At 46.1% G+C, this 24586-nt stretch overlaps 2 protein-coding genes and 1 pseudogene across 3 annotated transcripts; all 3 read right to left on the reverse strand.

The window, feature by feature from the left end:
- Positions 1-3071: 3071 nt before the first annotated feature.
- On the reverse strand, positions 3072-6972 carry LOC121561630 (annotated as a pseudogene).
- A 52-nt stretch (positions 6973-7024) lies between these two features.
- Positions 7025-10946, reverse strand: LOC123487513. The gene is made up of 4 exons (XM_045218728.1): positions 9102-10946; positions 8608-8861; positions 8178-8265; positions 7025-7651 (listed from the first exon to the last, which is right to left on the reverse strand). The coding sequence occupies exons 1-4, from the start codon at positions 10420-10422 to the stop codon at positions 7467-7469; spliced, it is 1848 nt and encodes a 615-aa protein (XP_045074663.1). The 5' UTR covers positions 10423-10946; the 3' UTR covers positions 7025-7466.
- Positions 10886-15451, reverse strand: LOC123487515. Of its 2 annotated transcripts, none has more exons than XM_045218730.1 (4): positions 15415-15451; positions 15067-15191; positions 14083-14583; positions 10886-12772 (listed from the first exon to the last, which is right to left on the reverse strand). In XM_045218730.1, exon 4 carries the CDS (start codon positions 12053-12055, stop codon positions 10886-10888), a length of 1170 nt encoding a protein of 389 aa, XP_045074665.1. In that variant the 5' UTR covers positions 12056-12772; positions 14083-14583; positions 15067-15191; positions 15415-15451. The 2 variants fall into 2 exon arrangements, with proteins under 2 accessions (XP_045074665.1, XP_045074666.1); XM_045218731.1 differs by having other exon boundaries at positions 10946-12772.
- Between the last annotated feature and the right edge of the window lie 9135 nt (positions 15452-24586).

The following is a 24586-nucleotide window of genomic DNA, read 5'->3' on the forward strand; positions in this document are numbered from 1 at the left end:
TTCCATGGCTCAACAGAGCACTAAAATACAATGTAATTTAGTGCATTTAAATACCCCAAAAAAATAAATGCAATAAACAAATTCATCCAAAACATACAAATAAGCACGAATACCTGTATCTAATGAATATGCTACATTCACTTTCACTGTTTACAGTATATATTCACTTACAGTAAGCCATCAACAAATTCACATGCGCAGGTCGTGCACCTCATCCACATGCACAGCTCCGGCGGTCGGCTTGAGCTGACCAGTCGGCAGGTCACGTAATTAGGACACTGCCACAACTGGAATTCTGATGGTTGGATAATTTTTATTCGACCTGCACACGAAGAGACAACACACAATATGTTAGCTCTTGGTGCAGCCACAGCTCTCGGGCACCTTGCTAGTTGAAGGTCAGGCAAAGAGAACAGGTGCTGCATGCACACATTCAGTGCCTAACAACACACTATACAATACAAGTAAAATGATATACAACATAATTCTGACAAAATAAATGACATACCTGTACACGAAGAGACAACACACAATAGCTTAGCCCTTGGTGCAGCCACAGCTCTCGGGCACCTGCGTGAGCACATAGAAACTCACTGTCTAATCAGAGACTTCAACACATTAGTTCCCACAATGAGTTCATCAACCTGCCCATCAACAATAAGCACTGGGACTACATAACAGAAGCCATGAAGTTGCATTTTTAAGTCACACATGCCCACTGGGCTAGTTTGTTCCCACCACAACCCACCAGGATGATGTCTGAAGGAGCTAGAAAGTTCCCCTCTACCACTCCTGCCTCCCTCAACCGAGGTACAATATCTGCGCGCAGAGTAGTAGCCATGGACCCACTATCTAACATCCCCTTCAGCTCAACTTTATCCTGTACTAGCACAGTGGTGTAAAACAAACTGTCATTCTGAGTAATTCTCATTGTGTTCTGAAAAATGACTGTGTTGTTCTTGGGTACTGACTCACAAAAGTAAGAATAAACAGATTGGATATCATCATCAGTGGAGGAAAAATAAGAATGCCCCACATTGCCCCCTCAGAACGGAGGCTTTCTAGTTTTCCTGAGACCTGCCAGTCTGTCCACATCCAGGGTTCTGCGGCCCAGCCTCACTACAGTCAAAGCTCATGTGGCCCGGAGAAAAGCACTTGACGCACAGCTGGTGCATCTGACAGTGAGCTTTGGTCCAGTGATTAGTGCTTCCACAGTCAGCGCACTCATGCTGACGTTTGTGGAACTGTTTACGGGGCCCTCTACATTTAACATGTTTAAGTCATTTAGCAGACGCTCTTATCCAGAGCGACTTACAGTTAGTGCATACGTAACTTTTTTTTTCATACCCCCGTGGGAATCGAACCCACAACCCTGGCGTTGCAAACACCATGCTCTACGAACTGAGCCGGCCATTCCCTCCACTACCCTAGGCGACGCTGGTCCAATTGTGCGCCGCCCCATGGGTCTCCCGGTCGCGGCCGGCTACGACAGAGCCTGGATTCAAACCAGGATCTCCAGTCCCCCAGGACTGTGTTGTGTTACCTGCTTGACAATAGTATTGATGTCCCCCAGGAGAGCAGCAGCAGGTTGCACGTTGTTCCCCATCTCCTCAGCACACAGATCAACCTTGACATTGACCTTGACATAAATAACGTATGTGGAACGTTACTACAACATACCAGCAACGACACGACAGGAAGAGCGCCGTGCGTGACACATGTAACAGCAGCTGGAGGAGTGGCCAAACCTCAAGCTAAACACAACAGAAATAACCAGGCACCACCACATAATGCTAAGGCTGACACACACACGTTCCCTTTTATAAACCGGGTGACTCGAGCCCTGAATGCTGATTGGCTGAAAGCTGTGGTATATCTGACCGTATAACATGGGTCACGTTGAGGGAGGAGGTCAGAGACCTGGCCGTGTGGTGCCAGGATAACAACCTCTCCCTCAACGTGACCAAGACAAAGGAGATGATTGTGGACTACAGGAAAAAAAAGAGGACTGAGCACGCCCCCATTCTCATCGACGGGGCTGTAGTGGAACAGGTTGAGAGCTTCAAGTTCCTTGGTGTCCACATCACCAACGAACTATCATGGTCCAAACACACCAAGACAGTCGTGAAGAGGGCACGACAAAGCCTATTCCCCCTCAGGAGATTGAAAAGATTTGGCATGGGTCCTCAGATCCTCAAAAAATTATACAGCTGCACCATCGAGAGCATCCTGACTGGTTGCATCACCGCCTGGTATGGCAACTGCTTGGCCTCCGACCGCAAGGCACTACAGAGGGTAGTGCGTACGGCCCAGTACATCACTGGGGCCAAGTTTCCTGCCATCCAGGACCTCTATACCAGGCGGTGTCAGAGGAAGGCCCTCAAAATTGTCAAAGACTCCAGCCACCCTAGTCATAGACTGTTCTCTCTGCTACCGCACGGCAAGCGGTACCGGAGTGCCAAGTCTAGGTCCAAAAGACTTCTCAACAGCTTCTACCCCCAAGCCTTAAGACTCCTGAACAGCTAATCATGGCTACCCGGACTATTTGCACTGCCCCCCCACCCCATCCTTTTACGCTGCTGCTACTCTGTTAATTATTTATGCATAGTCACTTTAACTCTACCCACATGTACATATTACTTCAACTACCTCAACTAGCCGGTGCCCCCCGCACATTGACTCTGCACCGGTACCCCCCTGTATATATAGCCTCCCTACTGTTATTTTATTTTACTTCTGCTCTTTTTTCTCAACACTTTTTTTGTTGTTGTTTTATTTTTACTTTTTTGTTAAAAATAAATGCACTGTTGGTTAAGGGCTGTAAGTAAGCATTTCACTGTAATGTCTGCACCTGTTGTATTTCGGCGCATGTGGCCAATAAAATTTGATTTGATTTGATTTGAAATGTATTTTGACTGTTCGAATTACGTTGGTAACCAGTTTATAATAGCAATAAGGCACCTCTGGGGTTTGTGGTATAGGGCCAATATACCACGGCTAAGGGCTGTATCGAGGCACTCCGCGTTGCATCGTGCTTAAGAACAGCCCCTAGACGTGGTATATTGGCCATATACCACACCCCCTCGGGCCTTATTGCTTAAATATAGATGTACTGTACAGCACTAAGACAGCCATGACATTATTTGGAGAGACCACAAAGACTTATAGAGAAGCTATATAATTGATAGACTAAATCCAATAGACTGAGTCAAATACCTTTATACCTGGTTACAATGAAATGTAGTTCACTATGAAATGACCTGTGACTAGGGTTGCAAAATTACAGTTACTTTCCCAAAATTCCCAGAAATCCCTGTTGGAAGATTCCAGAAATCAGAACGGAATAAGCAGAAAATCTGGAATCCGAAAAAAAGAAGGAAAAAAAAGAAACCCTACTGGTGACCTTTGACCTAGCTGGATGACCTTTACTTGGGTGTCAAACCTGGGGGGAAGGCCAAAGTGCAGGATCCAGTTGAGTCTGGCACCAAGTAGGACCACAACATCAGACTGGAGCAGAGCTCTGCAGTCCCCACCAAGACCATAGAACCAGGAGGATAGGAAGAGGAGGAGGAGGAGGAAGAGAGGAGGAGGAGGATAGGAAGAGAGGAGGAGGAGGATAGGAAGAGAGGAGGAGGAGAGCAGGGACAAAACAAAATGTAATGAAAAGAGGCTAGTTATAGGAGTAGTGTAGTTGTTTGATTGACACCAGTTTACATTGACATGACCTGGCCAAGAGAGACTAGTTATAGATAGGGAATTCAGGAGTTTCGTGGTCCGTTCAAATGGTCAGGGAAATTCTTGGTCCTACTTATACAGTCAATGGTCTGTACATGAATATGATGCCAGCTGAGAGAAGGAGAGGCTGACCTGGAGCGGGCAGCAGCAACACAGTTGGGGTGATTGTCAGGCAGCACCCCTTTACCCATGGGGGTGGGCAGGAAGGGCAGGTCACACCCCTCCACCAGCTCCTTCAGAGCCCCCTCTGCTCTTCAATGGGCTGCACCTGCAGAGGGACACAGACAGAGGGCACTGCCACACGGATTTCAACAGACTGGTCTTCACAACTGGGATGCATTCAGCTGAGCAAAACGTTGTGCAACGTTCAGATAGAAATATAGCATGTAGAACGAACGTGCCTCTCGGACAGGTAGAATGAGAAATCATGTCAACAACATTTGTCGACTGAACGTGGCCCAGTTTTCAACTGAACCGTGGTACAGTGCTATATGTGTTACAGTGCGTCTCAGCTGGCTATTGATCTCTCTTGGACAGACGCACGTAACATAACTGGAAGTAGCGTCTGTCAACAGAATGGGATGTGACAACTTTGTTCCGGTACGCTGATTTTTCACCACTAATCATTTGGACAAATCCCGATTTCGCAGGTGCTCGCATCTTTTCAATTTCAGAACGGGAGGGGACATTTGGCCCATAAACTTGCCGGAAACTTGCAGAGAGTTTCCGTTTAGGGGGGTGGAGAGTTCGCAAGTGGCGTTAGTATCTTTCTCTTAACATCTCCCCAGACCTTATCCAAGTATCTGACGCAATTATGCAAGATTTTAGTTCTGTTTCCCCCAGATTATCTGGCTATTAAAAAAGCAATGCCTACCTTTGCCAATGATGAGTAAAGTCCGTTTGGCTCCTTTCAGGACCGCCAGTGCTTCTGTGATCGCCATATGGTCAGCCATACTCACAGGAGGAGGTGGACTACAGGGCACCTCTCTGACAAAGGAAATAATAAATAATAGGTCAAACATTAAACATGTTACCTAGCAACTTTATTGCATATGTAAATAAACCATGAAGGTCTATCGAGGCTTATTGCTATTCTCTGATGAGAATATTTTGATATAGTGCTATATTTTCTAAGTAATTTAATTTCTGGTTCACTTCAGACGTTAAAAGGTATAACAAGATAAAATAAAAATGACTACGGTGATGTGAATTCAGAGGTATACATATTCAACAGTAACACATTAGTATACATTTTAAATGGATGAAAGACAGTGATGGCCACTAACCTGGCTCTGCTCCTGTCCAATTTAGCATTGACCATGTCCCCAGATATGTCTACGTATACAGCACCTGGACGTCCATACATGCTAGTGCGTGCTGCCTTAGACATACCAAACACCCTTCCATTCAGATCAATTAAGGCTGTGCTGTGCTCTTATGAAGCAGTTAAGGTACCTTGCTAAGCTGGAAAATTAGAGGTCAGAAAAAAGACAATTGCAGGTGATACCAAATGATATGAAGAGGACTACACAGAGGGAGTCAGAGTAGACTGTATACCTTCTCTACCACTGAGGAGATCATATCCAGACTGCTAGACCTAGCAGAGAACTTACTGTACAATCTGCATGCCTCCACCTGACAGAGAAAGAGGACCACAAATAACAAATTATTTCCTCTTTCAGCAATTAAACTGCTAGGGCCAGTTTCCCAGACAGAGATTCTCTATTGAGTTTGCTTTTTAGGCCATGACTAGGCTTAATCTGTGTCCTGGGAAACAACCCCCTAATGTTCAAAAGTCATAAATATCATGGTTGAATCGGTACCTGTGGAAACTCTTGAAACGCCCCAGTGGTCTCTTGGTTTTGATCGGAGGAGCCTCCAATAACAATCACAGGCCTACAGAGAGAGAGGTATCACACAATGACATCAACTGACAATCTGAGATAGTTTGGAGTCCTCAGATCATTTTTTGCAGTGTGCGGATAGCATCCCTTCTTTTGAAAGGACCACTGAACATGAGTAGTAGGGTCTTCTGTTTGTGGAGTTCTAGCATACCAGCAGTTCATGTTAGTGTTGGCCATTCCACCAAGTGCATGGATGAGTCCCGGTCCAGACACAACCAGACACGCACCTGGACTGGAGAGGAACAGACAGACAGAGGGACAGACAGGAAGACAGGCAGACAGACACACAAAGGGTCAGACAGACAGGCAGACATAATTAGCAATGCAAAAAGCTATGAAACTGACCCTCACACACTACACGCTCCTGTAGTCTATGTACGGGTAGTTAATATCACATGATTTGGGGAGAGCTGGTTTAGTAATAAAAAGGTGGCTTATGGCTTGTTCATTGCGCATTCCCACATACTTGATTCCTGAGGCTTGAGCTGCCATAGCTACTTCAATGACTGGAACACCAACTATTCCAAACATATATTCTACATTCTGTAGAGAGTTACATGTAGATACAGTATATTTACCTTTTTTAAAACATTTTTAGTCATTTAGCAGACGCTCTTATCCAGAGCGATTTACAGTTAGTGAGTGCATACATTTTCATACTGAATTGTATATGAATTGTTACAATGTAGTTTAGATTTTCTTTGCATTGACACACACATTGGCATGCATCAACAAGGGTGTTAACATATACTATTCCACATAAACATCTAAATGTTTTTCTACAACAATATTAATAGTTAGCTATACCAGTGCAATGACCTATGGCACACTTTCACAACTCGTAGTGTTACATTCTCACTGCCAAGGACATGATCAGCGACTAATATATTATTAGCAACACGGTTACACAGTATAACACTGTTTTATATATATTGCACACACTTCACCTGAGCTTTTAGTGCCTCTGCAATGAGCTGAGCCCCAGTCACATCTTCCATTATTATTGTCGAGAAATCTGTTCAAAGTGCAAACGCGGTTAGCAATGATTTCTTGGACTTGTTGTTCAGTAGCTTATAAATCGTGTTTAGATCTCTTGCAAATCATTAGTTTTTGTCTGCTTTCCAGCATGCATTACATGAGTAGCTTTTTCTTCTTCAGTGGGGTTTATAGACAGTTGGCATCCAACGTTATGGTGCATTACTGCCCCCTACTGTACAGAAGTGTGGACATGAGCCGTGCAATAGCAGTCATGAATATTTAATAAACTAGTAGCATTTTTCTTTTTTTATTGCAAGAAATACATAATAAGCCCTCATTATGTGTTTATAACTGCACTTTACTGAACACTTAACTCAATTAAGTCATTATGAGTGTATGACAGTATGAAAAAAAAAATTATGCACTCACTAACTGTAAGTCGCTCTGGATAAGAGCTTCTGCTAAATGACTAAAATGTAAAATGTAAATGACTTGAGTGTATGCATTATAGATATAGGCTTCATAGAAAGTGTTACAAATGTTCTCCTGTCATCTTATAGGAGATCCATTCATGGATTTAGTTATGGCTTGAGAATGTGACTGGTCTACGGAGTTCTCCTTTATGTCTGTCTTTATATGTGACAACAACTTTTCTGTATTATGTGTATTTCCACAATCAATAATCATAAACGGTACTTCACTATGAATACTTTTGACTATGTGGTTTGAAGTACTTTACCGTTATCTTGCACATACATGAAGACTACTATAGACAGAAATCAATGCAGTAATGTTTTATTAAATAAAGGCTCTGATTAAAATATCATATTAATAAAATCAGGCATTTGGCTAATTGTTCTTCCCAGAAGCTCCTCTGAATGGTTTGGAGATGGCTCTGGAGAGAGCGTGTAACACCCTGACTATGAGTGGGCGTTTACGGGACTGGGACTCCTGGGGAGCAGGGGCCGGTGTGGTTGTCAGGTCCTCCTTGGGTGGGGAAGTGGATGGAACCTCTGGAACCTCACACTCAGCATCTGTCATAAGAACATTTCATAATCAGAAAATGAATGTGTGTGTTTGTGTCTGTCCGTCTGCAAGTCTGTCCGTCTGTATGCCTGTCTGCCTGTCTGTCTGTCTGTATGCCTGTCTGCCTGTCCGTCAGTCTGTCTGCCTGTCCGTCTGTCTGTCTGTCCGTCAGTCTGTCTGTCTGTCTGTCTGTCTGTCTGCCTGCCTGCCTGTCCGTCTGCCTGCCTGTCCGTCGTTGCCTGTCTTGTCTGCCTGTCTGTCTGTCTGCCTGCTCCGTCTGTCTCGTCTGTCTCGTCCGTCAGTCTGTCTGTCTGTCTGTCTGCCTGCCTGTCCGCCTGCCTGTCCGTCTGTCTGTCTGCCTGTTTGCCTGTCTTCTTGTCTGCCTGTCTGTCTGTCTGCCCGTCCGTCTGCCTGTCAGTCTGCCTGTCTGTCTGCATGTCTGTCCGTCGGTCTGCCTGTATCTGTTGTCACTGTTTTAACAAGCTTGTCATAGGGTGATACATCAATATGACATTATCGATGCTTATCACTTACCCTGTGAAATATGAGTCTCTCTGAGACGTTTGGTAGGCAGCGCATCCTGTTCAGGGTGTCTCTTCGGTTCCCCTTTTGTCTTGAACAGCTGTTGACAAAACACATCAGGACAACTGAGCCTGTGTAAAATACAGAGTGTGCATCCCAAAAGGCACCCTATTCGCTACGTAAGGCACTACTTTTGACAAGGGCCCATAGAGCGCTGGTAAAAAGTAGTGCACTATATAGGGAATAGGGTGCCATTTGGGACATAGCCATTGACTCTCTCCCATGTGTATTAGGATTGCATTACAGCGTCCTCACTCAACCTCCTAAAGACAATGACAACAGTATTGTTCTAATGCTGAGAGACAATAGGGGTGTAGTGAATCTGTAGGGTAAATTTCAGCCCTGCCTTACAGAGGTAATCTCAAAACACAGAGCACCCTACCTTAATCATGATCTTTGGAAACTTATGCATTTTCGGTAGGAAACGCCACTTCCTGTTCTTCTTAGTCTCTTCCCCTCTGGCAGAGGGAAGACGGGCCATGCCGTCAGCCTTTACATCAGCCGGGCTAAGGCTCCTGGCAGGGAATTCCTCAGTAGCATTAAGGTCAGCTACAACACCATGAGTGATGTCACTTGTGGCATTGCTGGTGTCTGAGTGAGAAGAGTACGCTAGTGTGACCGACCTGTGTACAATAACTGGGAGAAGAGGACGCAGCCATTGAAGTCAGTCACTGCATCCCAAATGGCATTCTCTTCACTTTATAGTGCACTACTTTTGACCAGGGCACATAGGGTCTGGTCAAAAGTAGTGCACTAAATATGGAAGAAGGTGCCATTTTGGACACAACCAGTGAATTTCACATCATAAAACGCAATGTATTGAGCATCATGTTACAATTAAGTCCTATGCAGATGAAAATAGGTACTTTCACTTACCATCCTCCATTGTAGACTTGGACACATAAGTCAGGCTGTCCATCACCACGTCTGTCATCAACTTGATGACCTGATCCAAAACCATTTCAGCCGATGGTGGCATAGGCCCTCCCATACACTGCCCCAGGAGTCTCCTAACAGAAGTCTGGGCAAAGTTGTAAATGTGCTCTGAGGCATCGTCCTTTGACAGCTTCCTCAGGGCTGGTTTAGGCAGCGCTGGTTGAGAGAGGCTTCTGTGGCCAACCATGGATTGAAGCTGGCGGTTTATGGTTATCTCCTGAATGAGACCATGGACCTTTGCGATCAGGTTGCCAGATGCACCTTGAAGGGCTTCAACTGACAGGAGCCTATCCAGATGTTCTTCTGCTGAAGTCATCTCTGGGTCGTCCGTCTTCAATGTGTCCATTATAGTTTTCACTATGATATTGGTGTCAGATATGTTTATTTCTTGTTGGCTCACAAGCGTTGACCGTGAACCTGTCTCGTCCATTGCGATAGAGGTATGGGATTCTGTCCTTGTGATTTCATCGGCAGCGCTCATGTCAGGCAACTGGTCAAGGCTCTCCAGTACAGAGTCTAACATGTTAGTGGCTATCAGACACTCCTCACTTGCAATCTGCCCAACAGATGAACTCTCAGAGTTGGCCACTCTACACTTGATCACATTTAGGATCAAGCTGAGCGTCTTCTTTGCAGTTTTGCTAAAGCCTTCTTGGCTGACTGCCACTGTTACGTCTTTTAGAGCCACAAGAGGTTTGCAACTTTCACTCAATCCACTGCCGTGGAGAGGAGAGGCTCTCTTCAAAATGTTGTTGCTCACAACTGACATACTCCTGGTGGGCAGAGTGACATCCTCACTGCATGTGTCAATTACATGGTGGTCTGTTGAAGAGCCACTCGAAGACAGAAGGGTTTTAGACCTTTTAGCCAAACAGATTTTTGACAAAGGCTTCTCACTTCTCACAGACGGAGGGCGGCTCCTGTCCTCAACAAGAGCAGTGTCAGCGGACTTAGAACGTCTGAGTGTCTCCACAGGGGTGGAGTCCAGCACATATTTGGCTGTGGTGACTGACACTGGTGGAAAAGAGAAAAAGATGTTCAGTCTATCCTTTACTCTGTGGTACATGGTTTGAGCAGCATCCAATAAGTTGTCAAAGACAACTCTGGGTTTGAGCTGGAACTCCAGCTTTTTCTCTCCTAGTGGGAAGGAGTCTGCGTCGTCCACAGTGTACTGGGATACACTTTCAAGGTCTTGCATGATAATATTTACTATATCTTCGGCTGTAGAAACCGCATGGTGTGAGAAGGTGGTGCTAGGCATGCTCTGTAGCAAAGAATGGCTGGCTTTGCTAGCAGCTCTGAGAATGGTCTCACTCACAATGTGTTTGGCCTTAGCTCGGAACTCAGCACTGTGAAAGCTCTGGATGGAAATGTTAGAGGTTCTGCTGGCTGCACTAAGAGATCGCGTGAGTGTGGCAATCTCGGCTGACGTCACATCACTCGAAATGGTGAGGTCCTCCAATTTCGAAATTATCGAGTCCAACTTCTGGTTGAAGTCGAAGGATGAATTTGACGTGCTCTCCCCAACGGAAGCGGAGCAGTCTTCCTTTGAAGTGTCCACCCTCAGCACCGAGATCACCTGTTTGATTACCCCTTTAGTGCAGGTGTCGAGGGTGAGCTGGTAGGCTGAGGCTGAGGACTTAGAAGGGGTCTTACTGTCTGTCTTCTGTACAGGAGACACTGCCAAAGTGGCCTCAGTTACAGGAGATTCCTCCACAGTGGCCTCAGTTACAAGTAGTCCAGTTGCAGAAAGCTCGATTTGCACAGGAGTATTTTTTTCCCTCAGTGAGATGGTGGGAGGTGAACAGCTTCCTTAGTTTGTCCAGGGTTTTGGTATAAATCTTCTGGGAACCTGAACTCACTTCCACCCAGAACATTTTGCGACCTGATTTCGTACGCATGGAGGCCTTATTGACCTCAGATACCTCATGCAGGTCGGAAATAATTCCACCAAAGAGATCAGAGGATGCCTCCTCAATATTCTCTGAGGAAACATGGACAGATAGGATTTCCGACAGTTTCCCACAAGTGTCGGTTTTATCCAGCGCAGCAGTATATGTCACAGCTGCATCCTGAATGACCTGAGTGATGCATTGCTCAGCTTTGACAATATACTCCTCCACTGGTTGACCATGGAGGATGTCAACTTTATCAGCAGGGAGCTCCTTCTGAATACTCACATTCTCCTCTGATGGGCATGGGTTGTTGAAGATAATGCTCTCAGTGACCATCTTAGAGGAGGCGAGAGATGAGTCGAGAAGCAGAGATCTGTATATTGTCGAGGTGGACATCTCTGGGTGCTTTATCACAGCAGCCTCCTCCAAAATGGCCGACGGGCCCTGGAGGATGTCAGAGATATCCATGTCCTCAATGGTCTCTACCAGAGACGATAGTAGGTCTCTGGCTGCCAGGTTGGTAGGTCTCTGGTTCTCGAGCTCTGTTTTGATTGCTTGACAGGCAGTTGCCAGAGCAACAACAGAGCGAGAACACAACTGCTTCAAGGTGGAGTCAGAAAAAGATGATGACAGATCTGTCATGGACATGGTGGAGAGTTGACTCTCAGAGACAAATGGGATGAGTTTGACAGACACCTGTCTGACCAAGTCCCCAGCAAAAGCTCTCATATCTATTGCTCCACTAGCTGAGTTGTGGGAGCAGGCACTCTGTGGCCTTGACGGGTTCCTGTTATCCAAAAATCCTGTTATCCAAAAAACCTCAAGTACAAGATCCACAACATCGGATGACACTTCTGTCACTCTGTTGTCGGACAGAAATGTACTTGGATGAATGGTGCCTGCATTCACAGTCCAGTCGCAAATGGAGTTGTTGGACTGACTCTGGACTAGTGGAACTAGACAGGTTTCACTTGGACCTTGGCCAAAGAGCTCTGCCATTTTGAGCAGAACTGATCTTAAGACCTTTGACTTGGAAATGTTCAGCAGTGGTTGTTGTTGGACAGTCTGGTGGATGGTCTGCTAGCCGATCTGTGAACCACTAGGCTTTGTATTTCTGCCGAAATGGCAGTTAGAAAATAGGTCAAGGGGCTGGTCGCTCTCCCCTCATTTCCTCCGTTGGCTTTAGCCTTGATGATGCTATCTATGATGATGACTATGACCTGTCCAGCCAGAGGACCCAAGATGGCCTCAAGCTCCGTCTCTATCTCAAGGGGAGACTTGTGGCCGAGCGCAATATGCTCTATGGCATGGGAATACATCTTAGAAGTCGCCATGCTTAGCATCTCTTGGGCAAACTGTTGACTTGCTGAGATACTTCCAGTCAGCAGAACTAGAGTTCCCTGACTGACACTTCGCATTAGCTCAGCCAATCTGGAGTTGAGAAGGTTTATAACCAACTCGACAATACCCATCATAAACTTGCCGTCCGTTGACATTTTGCTAGGTCTGTATTTCTCATGTCTACTCCGTTTGGGCGGCGGTACGATGTCACCCTGCGACTGGCCGCTCTGGACCATGTCGAAGACAGAGTCCTCAGAGATGCCAAACACAGATCTCAGTGGTGCTGAGTGTGGTCTGTGTCTCATCTCTCTATCGCCACCCTCAGGTGAGGAGACATATCGCTCTTCGTTCTCACTCAGCAAAGAGGTCATGGACCTGCAGAATGCACAACAGAAATGAATAGTATAATGTAACAAAATAAAAAATATGATCCAAGAATTTGGGACACAAACTCAACCTTGTTATTGTTATTCAAAGGAAGCATTGTGAACTCTCAAACCACACTCAGACCAAACACAGTAAACGTTTTAGAGTGGTTGTGTAGTATCTAAGTAGTATTTCTCACTAAGTGGATCTGGAATGGATATTTGTACCTATAACAGGAAATACTGCAAAAAGAGCAGGGGATATAGCTAGGTATCTGTGAGAGGAGGGGATAGGGCTAGATACCTGTGAGAGGAGGGGATAGGGCTAGGTACCTGTGAGAGGAGGGGATAGGGCTAGGTACCTGTGAGAGGAGGGGATAGGGCTAGGTACCTGTGAGAGGAGGGGATAGGGGTAGGTACCTGTGAGAGGAGGGGATAGGGCTAGGTACCTGTGAAAGGAGGGGATAGGGCTAGGTACCTTTGAGAGGCGTGGATAGGGGTAGGTACCTGTGAGAGGAGAGGATAGGGCTAGGTACCTTTGAGAGGAGGGGATAGGGCTAGGTACCTGTGAGAGGCATGGATAGGGATAGGTACCTGTTAGAGGCATGGATAGGGCTAGGTACCTGTGAGAGGCGTGGATAGGGCTAGGTACCTGTGAGAGGAGGGGATAGGGCTAGGTACCTGTGAGAGGCGTGGATAGGGCTAGGTACCTGTGAGAGGAGGGGATAGGGCTAGGTACCTGTGAGAGGAGTGGATAGGGCTAGGTACCTGTGAGAGGAGGGGATAGGGCTAGGTACCTGTGAGAGGAGGGGATAGGGCTAGGTACCTGTTAGAGGCATGGATAGGGCTTGGTACCTGTGAGAGGCGGGGATAGGGCTAGGTACCTGTGAGGGGCGTGGATAGGGCTAGGTACCTGTGAGAGGAGGGGATAGGGCTAGGTACCTGTGAGAGGAGGTGGATAGGGCTAGGTACCTGTGAGAGGAGGGGATAGGGCTAGGTACCTGTGAGAGGCGTGGATAGGGGTAGGTACCTGTGAGAGGAGGGGATAGGGCTAGGTACCTGTGAGAGGCGTGGATAGGGGTAGGTACCTGTGAGAGGAGGGGATATGGCTAGGTACCTGTGAGAGGAGGGGATAGGGCTAGGTACCTGTGAGAGGCGTGGATAGGGCTAGGTACCTGTGAGAGGAGGTGATAGGGCTAGGTACCTGTTAGAGGCATGGATAGGGCTAGGTACCTGTGAGAGGCGGGGATAGGGCTAGGTACCTGTGAGGGGCGTGGATAGGGCTAGGTACCTGTGAGAGGAGGGGATAGGGCTAGGTACCTGTGAGAGGAGGGGAAAGGCGTGGGAGTGCGTGTGCTGTAGGCGGTTCTGGCGCTGGTGCACCTGCTGGCTCCTCCACTACAGCTGAATCTGACGCTGCGGCCAAGAGAGGTCACCTCTCCTGCCTCATTACTTCCTGATCCAGAAGAGCTTGGCGAATCAGAGAGCTCTATCTGCATGGTGAGGTCAAGGGCGGGAACAACCACAGTGGATGTAGACTCCATCACCCATGCTACAATATCTATGCACTTGGCACTAAACTCATGTCTGCTCATCTGCAATGTTAAAAGACCATACAGAGTTAGTTTGTTAAAGGGGCTGCACTGATATAAAACGTAGAACCATTTACTCAAGCTAGTCAATTAAAGCAGTGGTTCAGGATTAAAGGTCCTGCAGGATTTCCACAAATGAATGTTTGGTCCATTTTACCAACATTAACTACTTTAGAGGTGACTATAACTCACCCCGGCACGCATATTCTCACTCAGCAGATTCCAATGGCTGAAAAGTAAATAAATGCAAGAACACAATGAACTACATGACATTACCTCTATTATCTTAGACTACGTTATGGATGGACATTACCTCTATTATTTTAGATTATGTTATGGATGGACATTACCTCTATTATTTTAGATTACGTTATGGATGGACATTACCTCTATTATCTTAGATTACGTTATGGATTGACATTACCTCTATTATCTTAGACTACGTTATGGATGGACCTCTATGGAACTAGGCCACACCCAGACATCCCTGATTGGTTATTTGGTCCGTTGAGTCCTTTGTATTGGCCCGAGACTATGGGAGACTCTCAATCTCCTCGACTCCTTCTCAAAACCCATTGGATGAGAAGTTCAGAAGGGCGGGACCTCTGGCTTTCTCATCCAATGGGTTTTGAGAAGAGAGGACACGAGGAGTATGCAATTGAGATAGGGATCATATCTAGGGGATACATGGGGAAGCCAAAGAGCAACTTACTCGTCCTGCATGTCCTGCACAAAGGTGTGTAGGTCTGGGTAGCTTCTCTTTCCCCTGCTGAGGGTGAGGCTGGTCTGGGAAGTTTCATCCTTGTGGGTCACGGTAGTGAAGGTCACCACTGCAGCCTGATGGCGACAACAGAAAGCAGAGTTAGGCTGGAATTCAATTTTGCGTCATTAAAACACAAAATATCTCAATGAAATGTCATACATGTAATAGAAAAATACATCATACCTCCTGTGACTGAGATGGGATGGCAACAGCCTCGTCCAACTCACTCTCTCCTTCAACCTCCTGTGACTGAGATGGGATGGCAACAGCCTCGTCCAACTCACTCTCTCCTTCAACCTCCTGTGACTGAGATGGGATGGCAACAGCCTCGTCCAAATCACTCTCTCCTTCAACCTCCTGCGACTGAGATGGGATGGCAACAGCCTCGTCCAACTCACTCCTACCTTCAACCTCCTGCGACTGAGATGGGATGGCAACAGCCTCGTCCAACTCACTATCTCCTTCATCCTCCTGCGACTCAGATGGGATGGCAACAGCCTCGTCCAACTCACTCCCTCCTTCAACCTCCTGCGACTGAGATGGGATGGCAACAGCCTTGTCCAACTTACTCTCTCCTTCAACCTCCTGTGACTGAGATGGGATGGCAACAGCTTCGTCCAACTCACTCTCTCCTTCAACCTCCTGCGACTGAGTTGGGGTATCTGTCTCTAGAACAGCCTCGTCCAACTTGGTTAGTCTCTCAGCCTCTCTGTGATCTTTATGGGATCTAGATAGAGAAAAGGGAATCTCTCTTAGGTCACTGCTATAATGTGAGTGTGAGGATGTGTTCCAATTATAGAATTAGTATCATAGAATTAGAATGAATCATTCTAGAATTAGAATAGAATCACTCAAATTATATGGCTCCAATACTCTTGAGATGACTCGGCCTATCCAGAGCCAAATATTTAGAGAATTCTGCCAACTTTTAAAATGACTCAATGTTAGCGCCTTAGAGCCTTTCATTTATCCTTTCATTATAAGTACATTCTAATTATAGATGTTCAGTTACATAGCATTGTTTAAAAATGTCAACATTGCCCATGGGGAGCCAGCTGTCATATGGATATCTACTGTGTCATGTAATGTATACATAAACTCAGCAAAAAAAGAAAACGTCCCTTTTTCAGGATCTTTCAAAGATAATTCGTAAAAATTCAAATAACTTCACAGATCTTCATTGTAAAGGGTTTAAACACTGTTTCCCATGCTAGTCCCCTGTAGCTCAGTTGGTAGAGCATGGCGCTTGTAACGCCAGGGTTGTGGGTTTGTTTCCCACGGGGGGCCAGTATGAAAATGTATGCACTCACTAACTGTAAGTCGCTCTGGATAAGAGTGTCTGCTAAATGACTAAAATGTAAAATGTTGTTCAATGCATTGAACCATAAACAATTAATGAACATGCACCTGTGGAACGGTCATTAAGACACTAACAGCTTACAGACGGTAGTTATGAAAACTTAGGACCCTAAAGAGGCCTTTCTACTGACTCTGAAAAACACCAAAAGAAAAATGCCCAGGGTCCCTGCTCATCTGCGTGAACGTGCCTTAGGCATGCTGCAAGGAGGCATGAGGACTGCAGATGTGGCCAGGGCAATAAATTGCAATGTCCGTACTGTGAGACGCCTAAGACAGAGCTACAGGGAGACAGGACGGACAGCTGATCGTCCTCGCAGTGGCAGACCACGTGTAACAACACCTGCACAGGATCGGAACATCCGAACATCACACCTGCGGGACAGGTACAGGATGGCAACAACAACTGCCCGAGTTACACCAGGAACGCACAATCCCTCCATAAGTGCTCAGACTGTCCGTAATAGGCTGAGAGAGGCTGGACTGAGGGCTTGTAGGCCTGTTGTAAGGCAAGTCCTCACCAGACATCACCGGCAACAACGTCGCCTATGGGCACAAACACACCGTCGCTGGACCAGACAGGACTGGCTAAAAAAGTGCTCTTCACTGACGAAGTCGCGGTTTTGTCTCACCAGGGGTGATGGTCGGATTCGTGTTTATCGTCGAAGGAATGAGCGATACACCGAGGCCTGTACTCTGGAGCGGGATCGATTTGGAGGTGGATGGTCCGTCATGGTCTTGGGCGGTGTGTCACAGCATCATCGGACTGAGCTTGTTGTCATTGCAGGAAATCTCAACGCTGTGCGTTACAGGGAAGACATCCTCCTCCCTCATGTGGTACCCTTCCTGCAGGCTCATCCTGACATGACCCTCCAGCATGACAATGCCACCAGCCATACTGCTCGTTCTGTGCGTGATTTCCTGCAAGACAGGAATGTCAGTGTTCTGCCACGAAGAGCCTGGATCTGTTGGATCGGAGGGTGAGGGCTAGGATTTAGCCATTCCCCCAGAAATGTCTGGGAACTTGCAGGTGCCTTGGTGGAAGAGTGGGGTAACATCTCACAGCAAGAACTGGCAAATCTGGTGCAGTCCATGAGGAGGAGATGCACTGCAGTACTTAATGCAGCTGGTGGCCACACCAGATACTGTTACTTTAGATTTTGACCCCCCCCTTTGTTCTGTTGGTCACACGTCTGTGGAACTTGTTCAGTTTATGTCTCAGTTGTTGAATATTGTTATGTTCATACAAATATTTACACGTTAAGTTTGCTGAAAATAAACGCAGTTGACAGTGAGAGGACGTTTCTTTTTTTGCTGAGTTTATATCTCAATGTCCCAACTCTCTAAATACATGGCTCTGGGCCTACCTCTCCATAGGCGGTGACCTTTGACCTACTACTGAGATCTGTAGGCCTATGTGATCCTGTAACTAGTCACAAATGTGTCATTAGTGTAAATCACTTACCTGACTTCCTTCATAACATCAGCTTCATTGATGGGGTCATCCAGGTCTATGAGGGTGAGGTCATTCCCACTGACCTCTGACCTCTGAAAGACAGCACAAAGTCATGTTTAGATGTCACCTACTGTGTCGCCTTTTGCCGTGTTCAAAACAACTGGGAAATCTCTGACTTCCGACTTCAGTGCGTTCAAGACAACTGGGAAATAGGGAAAAAAAACAAGCTCCGACTGGGAAAAATCGTTTTGAACAGTCATCCAACTCGGAATTCCAAGTCGGAAGCAGCGCGGCTTGGCGGGTCATGTTTTGGAGGACGCCTGACTCGACCTTCACCTCTCCCGAGCCTGCTGGGGAGTTGCAGCGATGAGACAATATTGTAACAAGATCGTAACTACCAATTGGATATCACGAAAAATTGGGGAGAAAAAGGGGGTAAAATTACCACCACAAAATGTAAAAAGGAATTCCAAGTCGGAAACTCTGGCATCTTTCTAGAGCTCCGACTTTCCGACCTGAAGATCACGGACATGATTTGACCTAGTTATTTTTTTCGAGTTCCCAGTTGCCTTGAGAGCACCATTAACCCAACTCTCATTGTCACATCATAATGCATCATATTCAGAGAAATAGAATCACCAGAACATCATATCAGGTATTTAGTTCAGTTTACCAGTCAAATTGCCAAGGTCAGAGGCTCTATCCTTTCTAGTGATTCTATTTCTATGGTCACATAATAATGCATCATATCTATGCTTGTGTCCGAAATAGCACCCTAGTTCCAATATAGTGCACTTCTTTTGGCTGGAGCCCTATAGAGTCCCACAGTATGAGTCATAATACCCATAAAACCTAGTGGTCAAACAGGGAAATGGTTCCAATCGTTTTTCCACCATTCATTTTTCCCATTGGGGATTTTAGAAACACTTAAAATAAGGGCTGGCGTGACGTTTTTGTAACCATGTAAATCTCTCTCGGACAAGTTGACTTTTATCAGTATATTTGGCTCTATTTACTCTCAGATTCGAAAATGCTAATTAGCATCAAAGTAGACATCATGCAAAACTACAAATCCCTGCAAGCTCCTGCATGTCATCTCTAGCAAAATTCGCTTTAGGAGAAGGGGAAGGATGGCAGTGCATATTGGAAGAGTTCTACCATTCACTGCCAAACACCACCCTGTGCAAAGCCCTAAGTTTGATTTTCCCTGAGGTTCCCCCACAAAAGGCACCTGAAGGAGTTCAGGCTTATGGAGGTAATTACAGTTGCATTACTGGAACAGGTAAGGGTGTTAACTATGGTAGGCTACCACCAGGGGACTGTGCTGTGAATGTAACTATGAACAGCACTTGGCCAGTAGAGGGTAAAACCCAGACAAAAGGGGTGGCTGATGTGTGGTGGATCTGTGGACCAAATAGAAAAAACTAACCCCGATTCTAAAGGGGGACTGGCAGGGCACGTGTGCATTAGCCAGTTTGATTATACCTCTGACCATTATTCATGTTTCCTCAGACCAACTTTTGGGCATCGCCCAGCTAGCCCCAGACAGAGAGAGAATGAGGCGGGGGAAACGTAGTGCCCCATGGTCAGCAGGAGAGGAGATCCACTCTAACCTGTTGGGGGTGCCTGTGGGAGTACCATTACAGTTCCAGGCACTCAACAGGAATGATGGGTTGTGGCATTTGTTGCCAATCATAGGACCTGCCATAGATGCTGCTAAACAGCGATCTTGGATAAATTACATCTATTATAACCAACAGCGATTTGTTAACTATACACGCACTGCCCTGACTGGAATGTCGGAACAACTAGAGGCCACCTCTAGGGTGGCTAGGCAAAATAGACTAGCACTTGACATGTTGCTTGCTAACCAAGGGGGTGTGTAAGATGTTTGGGGAACAATGCTGTACGTTTATTCCTAACAATACTAGCCCGGACGGGAGCATCACAAAGGCCCTAGTTGGCCTGGAAGGTTGTCAGCAGAAATGAAGAGCATGGCTGGAGTGGGGAGTGGTGGGCTGTTCTCCTGGTTAAGTGACTGGTTCGGTAAGTATTCTTCTATGGTGGTTACTGGGTTTCTGACCCTAGTAATTGTGTTTTTATTGTTGATGTGTTGTGCTGCTTGTATCATTCCCTGTCTCAGGAAGTCAGTGGTAGGAGTGGTGCGGGTGTCAGGAGTGATGCCGTTGTTGCCAGCCCAGGAAGTTGCGGGTGACTCTGCCACTGACTCTGAGACCAAGTTGGATGATCCATGGTTTGCCTAGTAAAATATATACACGCATTTAATTTCAGTTTTTGCTCATTTATTACCTTGTGTTTTTACTAACCACTGTGATTGTTTATTCCTCCTGAGGTGAAGGTAAAGGATTCCTGGGTGGCTGGTAGCCAACTCAGTACATGTTAGGTGTAGGGGAGAAATAGAGGGTTAGAATTATTATTTTTTGTTTATTAATTTTTTGATGTGATTTAATTTCCATATCCTGTTATACTCAGGGTTGTTTATATTCTGTTCAAACTGTTATTTGGAGTGACACCATAAATGGTGTCAACAGAGGGAATCTTAAATTTTCCCTTTCACATTTTTGGAATCACACCCTAGAGGGTGTCAAAAGGGAGTCAAAATGTACTTCTTTGTTTGTGTTTTATGTGTTAGTAGTTATATGTTTTGTGTTCTATTAATCCTGTGTTATATGGTTTGAAGTTCTTTGATGACTGGTAACAATTTGCAAGTTGGGTGTAGATGAACTGAGGGTTTAAATTTTTTAGTATCATTATGGCCTATTAATAAAAGTGTGATTTTTTGTTTGTATTGTATTATAATGAATGACAATCTGTGTTTTCTTATTTTTTGAATCACACCTTATTAGGTGTGAAAAGGGGGATTATTGGGGATTTATTATTCTCCTAAATTGATGGGATGACTAACTTAGAAAGAATGCATTCTTGACTGGGCTAATGTAGGTTGTGACACCTGGCAGGCTGTGATTGATGTGAAGAGCTGTTTTAGGGGGTAAAATGAGATAAGGATTGTGTCTCCAAATGCTAGACTATGATGGTTCTTTGTGATCTGTGAACCTTCCTTGGACGTAGGAATGATGTCTAAGGGAGCTGGCTCTTCTCACTATGACAGGTTGTTATGATAAACTTGTGCCTGGCTGAAGTGTGCAACAAATGGCGCCGAGGAGATGGGACCAACACCTGAACCAACGGATTGGCTGAGTAAAGTTTAAACCACACTCAGTCCTTTACTCTAATTGGCCAGCAGAGAAGTGGGAAACTTTCTCTGTCAGAGTATTTGAGTATTGGATCTGAAACAATGTTTTAGTTCTCTTAAGTGCCCTGCGAGGTATTTCAAAGAGCCCGTATATACGAAACATCATATTTACCATTGAAGGTTTTTGCATTAATTAAAATAACTAGTATATCTTAGAAGTCGTGTTGACCTCTTTTGTTCCTAATACCAGATTTGAATTGACGTGACTTTGACACGTTGCAAACACCATGCTCTACGAACTGAGCCAGCCATTCCCTCCACTACCCTAGGCGACGCTGGTCCAATTGTGCGCCGCCCCATGGGTCTCCCGGTCGCAGCCGGCTACGACAGAGCCTGGATTCAAACCAGGATCTCTAGTGGCACAGCTAGCACTGCGATGCAGTGCCTTAGACCACTGCGCCACTCACAGACTGAGTATTGCTGAGTATTGCTGACCAGAGCCTTCTCTAACAAAGTCAAAACTTTCTTTAATGTCCCACCCTCAGATACAGATGGTGCCTGGTCTGGTTCACGGCCACATTGAGAAAAAGATGACACATTAGGTCTTTTCACAGGACCCACTCCCTCCTGAGGGCAGTCAAAAACAGCAGCAACCTGCTGTGAAAGCTGTGTTCTACATGCTTTACGTTCCCTTAACAGTTCATCCAACCGATCCTGTACCTCACTGGCTGTCCAGTCACGAATGGGTTTGCTCTTGAACACTTGGGCCAACTCTTTATCAGGACAGTTGCGTACAAACATGACTGCCAACTCTGAGCACTGATTGGGTAAGGTCCTGCCCTCACTCACAAGGTACTGTTCGGCTGCCTCTGCAGCTTTGTTAAGCCTAATCCAGAAATCTATTGGACCCTCATTAGCATATGGTTTGATTGAATAGAAATCAGCTAATGGCATACCTGAGCAGACAGTATCCCCAAAGTGTTGCTTGAAAACACTGAACACCGCCTTAACATCTGTGACAACAAGGTTGTTACGCTTCCAGACTTTGGTCACATCCCGTGCCCTCCCCATGAGCCTAGACATTACCTCCCCAACATTCCCAGACCCAGTGTAACCCCTCTTCTCTAGGTAGACTTCCATTAACTCCTCCCACTCCAGGACAGAGTACTTATCTGAGCCATCACCCCTAAAAAGAGGTGGAGCACTAACATCTGACTTCACAACCAGATTCAGCTTGGACGCATGCTGGGGTTGGTGAGGGGGACGGGCAGGAGAAAGACTTGAAACCCCAGGCTGCAGTAAACTCGCTCTGATAGATTCTCCTATCTCTGAACCAATCTGCTTAATAAGGTCACTAAGCTGACTCGGAGGCGTCCCATTATCACCGAGTACTGTGGATGATGGTACATCAAAAGACAGAGGTGGGATACCCTGGTCAGGTGGAACAAACAGCCTACCCCTCCCAGTGCTTGCAAACTCAGGACTAGCAAACGCTCTACTCCCAGGAGCTGACTGTACAATTGGTGTAAATGGAAGGACACCCCTCCCTCTACCCACACTAAAATCCACAGCATAACACGTCTTATGGATTTGAGAATCTTCCATGGATCAACAGAGCACTAAAATACAATGTAATTTAGTGCATTCAAATACCCACAAAAAATAAATGCAATAAACAAATTCATCCAAAACATACAAATAAGCACGAATACCTGTATCTAATGAATATGCTACATTCACTTTCACTGTTTACAGTATATATTCACTTACAGTAAGCCATCAACAAATTCACATGCACAGGTCGTGCACCTCATCCACATGCACAGCTCCGGCGGTCGGCTTGAGCTGACCAGTCGGCAGGTCACGTAATTAGGACACTGCCACAACTGGAATTCTGATGGTTGGATAATTTTATTCGACCTGCACACGAAGAGACAACACACAATATGTTAGCTCTTGGTGCAGCCACAGCTCTCGGGCACCTTGCTAGTTGAAGGTCAGGCAAAAGAGAACAGGTGCTGCACGCACACATTCAGTGCCTAACAACACACTATACAATACAAGTAAAATGATATACAACATAATTCTGACAAAATAAATGACATACCTGTACACGAAGAGACAACACACAATAGTTAGCCCTTGGTGCAGCCACAGCTCTCGGGCACCTGCGTGAGCACATAGAAACTCACTGTCTAATCAGAGACTTCAACATATTCCCAGTTCCCACAATGAGTTCATCAACCTGCCCATCAACAATAAGCACTGGGACTACATAACAGAAGCCATAAAGTTGAATTTTTAAGTCACACATGCCCACTGGGCTAGTTTGTTCCCCACCACAACCCACCAGGATGATGTCTGAAGGATCTAGAAAGTTCCCCTCTACCACTCCTGCCTCCCTCAACCGAGGGTACAATATCTGCGCGCAGAGTAGTAGCCATGGACCCACTATCTAACATCCCCTTCAGCTCAACTTTATCCTGTACTAGCACAGTGGTGTAAAACAAACTGTCATTCTGAGTAATTCTCATTGTGTTCTGAAAAATGACTGTGTTGTTCTTGGGTACTGACTCACAAAAGTAAGAATAAACAGATCGGATATCATCATCAGTGGAGGAAAAATAAGAATGCCCCACATTGCCCTCCTCAGAACGGAGGCTTTCTAGTTTTCCTGAGACCTGCCAGTCTGTCCACATCCAGGGTTCTGTCGCTGCCCAGCCTCACTACAGTCAAAGCTCATGTGGCCCGGAGAAAAGCACTTGACGCACAGCTGGTGCATCTGACAGTGAGCTTTTGGTCCAGTGATTAGTGCTTCCACAGTCAGCGCACTCATGCTGACGTTTGTGGAACTGTTTACGGGGGCCCTCTACATTTAACATGTTTAAGTCATTTAGCAGACGCTCTTATCCAGAGCGACTTACAGTTAGTGCATACGTAACTTTTTTTTTTCATACCCCCGTGGGAATCGAACCCACAACCCTGGCGTTGCAAACACCATGCTCTACGAACTGAGCCGGCCATTCCCTCCACTACCCTAGGCGACGCTGGTCCAATTGTGCGCGCCCATGGGTCTCCCGGTCGCGGCCGGCTACGACAGAGCCTGGATTCAAACCAGGATCTCCAGTCCCCCAGGACTGTGTTGTGTTACCTGCTTGACAATAGTATTGATGTCCCCCAGAGAGCAGCAGCAGGTTGCACGTTGTTCCCCATCTCCTCAGCACACAGATCAACCTTGACATTGACCTTGACATAAATAACGTATGTGGAACGTTACTACAACATACCAGCAACGACACGACAGGAAGAGCGCCGTGCGTGACACATGTAACAGCAGCTGGAGGAGTGGCCAAACCTCAAGCTAAACACAACAGAAATAACCAGGCACCCCCCACATAATGCTAAGGCTGACACACACACGTTCCCTTTTATAAACCGGGTGA

This window comes from Coregonus clupeaformis, unplaced genomic scaffold (genome assembly GCF_020615455.1).
Source record: "Coregonus clupeaformis isolate EN_2021a unplaced genomic scaffold, ASM2061545v1 scaf1756, whole genome shotgun sequence".
NCBI classification, from domain to species: Eukaryota; Metazoa; Chordata; class Actinopteri; order Salmoniformes; family Salmonidae; genus Coregonus; species Coregonus clupeaformis.